A 7785-nucleotide genomic window follows, 5' to 3' on the forward strand; every position below is an offset into this window, starting at 1 on the left:
TTAATATAGGTTAATAAAACCTAAAGGTATTTACTACCCCTGTAAAATAACTACCGCTAATTAAAAATAATATAAGGATTAATATAAAATCTAAGGTATCAAGCTTCCCTCCTACACCTACAGGTACCCTACCTTTTGGGTGCCTAACTACCAAAAACTCCCACCCGTTTAACTAGCTATTAGACAAAACGACTACGATTTTTTTATTTACGGTCCTATCTGGGGACTTTGGAGAGATGGAAACATCTGCAAACCCTCTAGATAACTAGAACAGAATGAAACCCGTCGCCCCTGGACCAGCGATAGCCTTCCAACCTCTGAAGGAGGTGACCCCCTTAGGCCCAAAAACGGGAGAGGTTACGGTCCTCCCCTTNACCCCTAAGAAGAAAAGACGCTTTGGAGAAGCCCTCGGCGCGGATAAAATGCCCTCGCCCAGCTTCAACAGAGCAAGACCGAGCGCAGCGGCGACGGCGACCGCGGCGCAGACAGCCTCGAGAGGCCTTATTACCTCTATCTCCAACGGTGCAAAGGAAGCCACCGACCTAAGCAAAGAGGGGAAATCCCTCACTAGGAATAAAATCATAAACTAAATTAACGAAATTAACGTATAACAACGGGCTAGATAAGACGTAGTATTAAACATAGCTATAGCTATCGACTTCTGCCTGGCGTAATACACCTCCCAGCTCTCCTTAGCGGTGGTAGAACAGGTCCGCTTATGCCTGAATACCGCGTTTGAAAACTTCGTTGCCTCCTACATTAACCCTAAGGGGAGGCCTAAAAACCCTAAGAAATTAGGTAGTAAAGAAAGAGCTGCCTAACTAACTGAAATAACGTTAGCTAATGTATTTTATAATAAGAAGGATAAATTAGATGCCACTAGGAACCTTACTATAGCGGGAGCCCCTGCGCCTATTGGAAAAGCGGGCTAGAGGGACCTTAAGGTTACGTGGGCATAGATTGTATTATGAGAAAATACTTATAATAAAAACCCTTAGAAGGGAACTAATAACCTAAAGTATTCCTCTATAGGCAGCAGGGGGCCGGCCCCCGCTAATAACGGAAAGAATATAGATAAAACTAATAAACCTAAGGAAAGCCTTAATAACTACATCTTTATCTAAGTCCCCCTAGATTACGTATAGAGAAAGCTATTAGCCATCGGGGCTAGATAAGAACTAATTAGGATCTCGAAGCTTATAAACGAGGATATCACTTACTTCTAAGAGGTCTAATTAGGCTTTGCCCTCAGAGGTAAGAATTAAGACATTAAAAACAAAATTATTATACTCCAGCTGGTAGCAGAGAATAATAGTCTAAAAATTAAAGAAGTATATTCGTGGAAGGTTTTTCTTATATACGGTATATTAAAGACGTACACTGATATAAGCGGGACCTACCCCACAGATGCGCTAATCCTAGAGGAGGTATACGCTAGGGCAGGGGCTAAAAGCCTACCTGTCTCCTGTTGTAAAGCTAACTTCGGAGAATCCTTTGATATGTGTAGCTACTTTATCTTTTTTAATAAGGATGTTAAACCCGGCTTTAAACTCTTCAGCAGCTCCCTCCCGGCGGAAATCCGGGTCCAGCCCCCTTGGGTTACCCAGTGCCTGCGGTACTTTAGATTCTATAACCTACGGAATTACACTAGGACTAAAAGGTATTATAAATATAGTAAACTGTCTTTTAAATATAATAATACTATAGCCAACTGCTTATCCCCGCCCTAGTATACTAACTATAATGGCCCTTATATAGCGGACTCCCTAAAGTACCCCGCTAGACTGGTTGTTAGGAACGGGGAAAAAGTATAAATAACTAAAGCTTAACTCTAGGTAATTTAGGAATTAGGCTAGTAGGAATATAATAAAGCTAACCTACTTAAACCTAAACTTGCCCCTGTCCCCGCCCCTAATGTTAAGAAAACGTTTAACCCGGAGACTTAAACGGGCCCCTGCATAAGGCTGCTAATCTCTAGCTCGGCTCTACCCTTCCCCCCTTAGGCTCTGGCTAAAAAGGTTATTGTTAAAGTTAACTTAGACGAGGAAGATCCCTACGAGGGAACCTCCCCTACTAGGTCGGCAGTCTACGTAGCCGGCCTAGATAATAAAAAGGAAGAAGCTAAAGGTGACAAAAATATGCTTAACGCCCCCCCTAGAACTAACGGACCTCCTAACGCAAGCCTATAAATAACAGGCCCCGTTGCAGCCGCCGAAGAAACACTGGCCTTAAAATCTTCCAAGCTAACGTTAGGAGGAGCAGTCTATACTAGGACATTACCCTATCGCTAGTATAAGAAGGTAGCTATAATATTATAATAATCTAGGAACCTTATGCCTAATGGGACAGGGTATTAAATAGAAGGTAAACTAAGAATCACCCTGGATATTAAGTATATAACCCCCTAAATAGTTAGAGGGACGCTAGACCCTTAGTTCTTATATTTATTAAAATCTCTCTAAACCTCCCTAGTAAATAACTCTCTCCCCTAGGCCTAGAGGACGGATACGTATATTAAATAGAGGTATATGGTTATACTATCGTTAACGTCTACTAAAGGGCTTCGGCAGACTTTACTATAAAGACCTTTATTAAATAGGGCCCTCCCCCCCCCCGCTTAATTATTACAGGCGACTTTAATACCTTATACTAACTTTGGGAACTGGGTAGGGGCGCGGACCTAGTAGGTAATAAAATCGCAGAATAGGCGGAGAAATATAATCTCCTCTTAGCTTTAATAAATACACTTACCTAATACTTGGGAAAATGCATTAACCTAGTTTTTATAAACTACCCTACGTTAACTAGGGTTAAATACTTCTTTAATATAGGGTTAGACTACTATATAGTAATTATAAACCTACCCGAGCCCCTTAGGATAACCCCGGGGGCAGGGAAAAAATACATTCTGTTGGAATGCTGGGAAGACTTCGGCTAACTTATGCGCTCCTTTGCTTAGACCCTCCCTACGGTCGACCTAACTATACCATTAGAAACTAACCTTAATAAATACGCTAAGGCCCTGCAGGACCTCTTTAAATAAGCTATAGAGGGGGCTGGTAAGACTAGATACTAGAACGGCTATAGTGCACTATAGTAGTTGGAAAAGTGCAAAGTAGCCTATAAAGCTTATAAAAAAGCAGTAGACGGCTCCCCTGCCTAAAAGGGAGCCCGTAAGACCCTTAGAGACTTTATATACTGCAGTAAGCGAGCCTACTAGGACGAGATTATAGCGGAAGCTAGCGCTACTAGGAATATTTAGTTAGTGGCTAAGTGGTGTAAGGCGATAGACTGCTTTTAACCGCCCCCCCTAATAAACGGGGATAAAAGTATCTTAGACCCTACGGAGAGAGTAACTTTCCTTAGAGATAAGCTTCTTAAGCGTAAGACAACAGAGGAGGATATCTTAGACCCATAGGAAGAGGACTTTCCCATTAATAATAATATTTACTAAGACTAAATAGTATTAGAGTTAGAGGCTAAAAAAGCTATAATAGGGTTAGGAAATACTGCGCCTGATGCAGATGGTATATTAGTTGCCCTTCTATAGCTTACCTAGCCTACTATTGGTAAGTATGTAACTAACCTTTTCTGTAGATATTTAATAATAGAATACTACCTACTCCCCTTCCGGAGCGCGGAGATTACTATTATCCCTAAACCTGGGAAGCTGGAGAAGGTATATACTATGTATAAAGGTTATAGACCTATCTCCCTGCTCTCCTATATAGGCAAAGGCCTTAAGAAACTCCTAGCTAGAAGAGTTTCCCTCCTGGCAATAGAATATAAAATACTGCTAGAATAATATTTCAGGGCTCTCCTAAAAAGGTCTGCGTTAGACCTAGTTGCCTGCCTGCTATATAACGCCGAAGTTGCCCTAGCCTAAGGTCTCGTCGTCTCCCTCCTTATACTTAACATCTCCGGTGTATTTGACATTGTTATACGCAACTGCCTAGTTTATAGACTTAGGGAATAAGGGTGGCCCCCCCTTTTTGTAAGATAGGTTGACTCCTTTATAAGTAACCATAAGGCTTTTATTTAGAACAGCTATAGGACTACCCTTCTGGAGATAGAGCTGGAATATAAAGCCCCACAGGGGTCCCCTATCTCCCCTATCGTCTTTATACTCTATTTCTCCCCTAACCTAAAGCTTAATAACCCTAATACCTGCTTTAGATATATAGATAATATTAGTATTATAGTAGTAGGGGCTAATACTAAAGAAACTGCCTAGAAGCTCCAGTAGGAATTAAAAGATACCCTAAACTAAGGTAATAGGAATGCAGTCTCCTTTAACTTAGATAAGGCTGAACTTATATACTTCTATAGAACTAGAACCTAAATATACGACGAGGGAGTAGACTTTAGAGGAAAGACTATAGCCCCCTAGGACTTGGTCCGTTGGCTAGGGATATACCTAAACTTACGGCTTTCCTTTAAAAAACACCTTAGGATTATAAAGGGGAAAGCCCTTAAAGCAGCTAACTTCTTAAGATCCCTGAATAAGATATAAAAAGGATCCCCGCCAGACGCAGTAGCCATAGCAGCTAAGGCCTGCGTTACCCCTGTAGCCCTATACGGGACGGAGGCGTTTTGGCCCAGTGAGAGCAGACAGAGCGCAACGAACCTAAACAGATAAGTAAAAACAGGCTCGGCGGGATTAACCGTAATCCTGGAACCCCTATTTAAAGCGGCAGCCAGAGCAGTCGTCCCCGTGTAGAAGACGACCAACCTCTTCGTTATACACAGAAAATCAAGAGTCCCCCTAGTATTAGTATAGGTAGCATAGACTAAACTCCGCACAGCAGCTTGCTTTACGGGCCTAGACAGGAACTACCTGGTTAGCAGACGTATTAATAAGAAACTCCCGCCTAGGGTTCCCCCTACTTAACTGTAATATACTGTAGCCCTAGTAGGGAAAATAGTTTAACCCTCTTTTTTTGCTAAGAATAACGGAGTGGTTTGAGTAAGCTTGGACTTTAGAGGCCTACTGAAGTTAGAGGCAGCGGAAAAACACCTAGAACTACTTAACGGCCTCCTTAGGTCTACCCTCCTTACTTACTTAGACGGCTTATAAGATAAACAAGGTAATATAGGCTAGGGAGCTGTTATATACTATAACTTTAAAAGAACTATAATATGCGGTCCCCTCGCTAACGCGGAGGTCTATGACGCTAAGGCGGTAGGCGCCTTTAAAGCTATAAAGTTAGCTAGAATGCGTACCTTTGTAAACCTAGATATCTAAGAGATTCAGCTCTTCCTAGATAACTTAGCGGTAGTAGATGGAATACTAGGGCTAACTCCCGCCTTATCCTAAGGAGCCTATATAGGGCTACGCTAAATCGCCTAGAAACTACTCCTATAGGTAACTACGAGGGTGGCCTGGGTCCTAGGCTATAAAGATGTACTAGGAAACGAAGAAGCCGACCGACTGGCAAAGGAGGGTTTAAAACTCCCTTACCTCTTAAGAAACTACTCCACTATTACCTTTATTAAAAGGTAGGTGAAAAAGAAACGTAGGGAAATACAAGACGCCGACTAAGAGAGCAACTACCCAGAGTCCTACAAGGCCGGTAGATGGGGCCTTTATAAAGCCCCCTCTATACCCCCGGAACTATACCTCCTACGCCTAATCCTACATAGGCTGCTAGCCGAAAGGACTGGATACGGGGACTTCATAGAATACCACGAGAGATTCGGATATAACGCTAGGCCTACCTGCAAATATGGGAAACTAAGGATATAAGGACACTTCGTAAAGTACTACATAGTAGCCCCTTTCCTCCCCGACGTACCGGAGAGGGAGGCGCGCTTTAGAACCACCTATATCCAATACCTCCTCGGTGACGGAGGATATAAGGACTTTTAGAAACTAGTAGAGGACATAAGCCCATACGGCCCCCCCCCTACAGAAATAGATATGTAAAACAGATTGACATATCCCCTTTTCCTTTGTTACATTAAAACGTAGCGAACGCCTAATCTAAACTCGGCGGCTCCTACTATCCTAGTGCCCAGATAAGGACTTATGTAACTAGATTACTTAGTGGACGTTAATAATAAAACAAATAAACAAACAAACAAATCTAAGGTATTATTAAAGAAAACTAACGCTATAATAAAATTATATAATATAAAAAACTTAAGGATTAATAAAGACTCCTTAAATAATAAAGATAGATTAAATAAATTAATCTAAGTACTACCTATAACTAAATTTAATTACTTAGAAATTAGTTTTAATAATATATTAAAACTAACGTAGATAAATACTTAATAACTAAAATATTAAAATTAATCCTATATTATATTAACGATATCCTACTTATAGACTAATATAATAAAGCTAATATTATTAATTATAAGTTATTATTATATAAATAATATATTATAATTAAACTTTAGGAATAGTATAAGGATTATAAAGCTATAAAATATAAATAAAAAGAATTTATACTTTATAATAAAGATTATTATAAAGAATACTAGTATTAATATTAAGTCTTTGTATATATTACCTATAACCTAGAATAGTAAGGATTTAACTTTATAAAGTATAGTAATAATAATAAACTATAAGGAATTAGCTAAAATAACCTTTAGAAATATTATAAGCTTACTACTAAATATATACCTAAGCTTAAATATACCTAGTGTAAACGTTATAATATTTAAAATAAAAAACTAAGATAAATTACCTTAAACCTAAATAATATTAATATTAACCCTTATAGTAATAATTATTATAATAGCGCTAATAATATAATCTATTATAACTTAAATACCTTTATAAAAAAAAAAAAACTATAAAAATTCTAAGTATTAGGTACCTTAAAAAGATATTTAATTATAATTTACATAAACTCTGGAGCTATAATAAGTTATATTACACCTTAACTAATTAATTACTTATAATTAAATAACTATAAAAAGGAGAAACTATATACCTTTATAAGCATTAAGAAATAATAATTTATTTATAATAATAGAACTATTAACTGTAAAACTAATTACTTTATAATTTAATTTAGTAAAATTAAAAATACCTTTAGTTTTAATATTATAAATATTATAGAATATAATATACTTTTAAAATACAATTAGCTTAAGTTACATAACCCTAATATTAATTAAGTTAAAGGCTAGGTAAAATAGTAAACTTACCTTAAACTAATTAATTTTAAAGATATACTATAACTAGATTAAAAGGATTAATAAAATACTATAATATCCTTAATAATAGAATTAGTAACCCTTATATTAAATAAAAAAATATAAAAATATATAGAAAAAAAAAGTTATAAAATAAATATAATTTCAAGAGCTAAAGAAGCTTCTAAAAATAGTTAAATATATTAAAAAACCTAAAAAGAAATAGCTTAGATTTTTAAACTTAATTATATAAAAGGTTAAAGAATTATATTACTAAGATTAATAAATACTAAAATATTTAAAAAATATATTAATAAACTTTTAGTATATACTAGTCTTTAATAAAAAACTAAATACTAAACTAGTAAAATATAGCTAATAGGATTATAAAATTAAACTTATAAATAATAAAGTCCTAACGTTTAATAAAATCTATAACCTAAGTACTACTAAGCTTAAAATACTTAATAAATAAATTAGGGATTAACTAAAGAAGGGTTATATTAAACCTTTTAAATCCTTAGTAGGATATTTAATTATATTTATACTTAAGAAAAATAGTAAACTTTAACTTATTATAAATTATTAATAATTAAATATAATAACTAAGAAAGATATTATACTATTACTACT

At 36.5% G+C, this 7785-nt stretch overlaps 3 protein-coding genes across 3 annotated transcripts; all 3 read left to right on the forward strand.

Annotated features, from left to right (window-relative positions):
- Positions 1–275: 275 nt before the first annotated feature.
- On the forward strand, positions 276–590 carry M431DRAFT_11841 (hypothetical protein; the record flags this gene model as incomplete). The annotated part of the gene is made up of 2 exons (XM_024912034.1): positions 276–326; positions 387–590. 2 exons carry the CDS (start codon positions 276–278, stop codon positions 588–590), a joined length of 255 nt encoding a protein of 84 aa, XP_024766980.1.
- A 2171-nt stretch (positions 591–2761) lies between these two features.
- On the forward strand, positions 2762–2938 carry M431DRAFT_102567 (hypothetical protein; the record flags this gene model as incomplete). Its single annotated transcript, XM_024911461.1, has 1 exon — positions 2762–2938. A coding segment is annotated over one exon (177 nt), but the record flags the coding sequence as incomplete, so codon positions are not given.
- A 639-nt stretch (positions 2939–3577) lies between these two features.
- Positions 3578–3805, forward strand: M431DRAFT_102566 (hypothetical protein; the record flags this gene model as incomplete). The annotated part of the gene is made up of 1 exon (XM_024911460.1): positions 3578–3805. A coding segment is annotated over one exon (228 nt), but the record flags the coding sequence as incomplete, so codon positions are not given.
- Positions 3806–7785: the final 3980 nt, after the last annotated feature.

This window comes from Trichoderma harzianum, assembly GCF_003025095.1.
Source record: "Trichoderma harzianum CBS 226.95 unplaced genomic scaffold M431scaffold_100, whole genome shotgun sequence".
Taxonomy (NCBI): domain Eukaryota; kingdom Fungi; phylum Ascomycota; class Sordariomycetes; order Hypocreales; family Hypocreaceae; genus Trichoderma; species Trichoderma harzianum.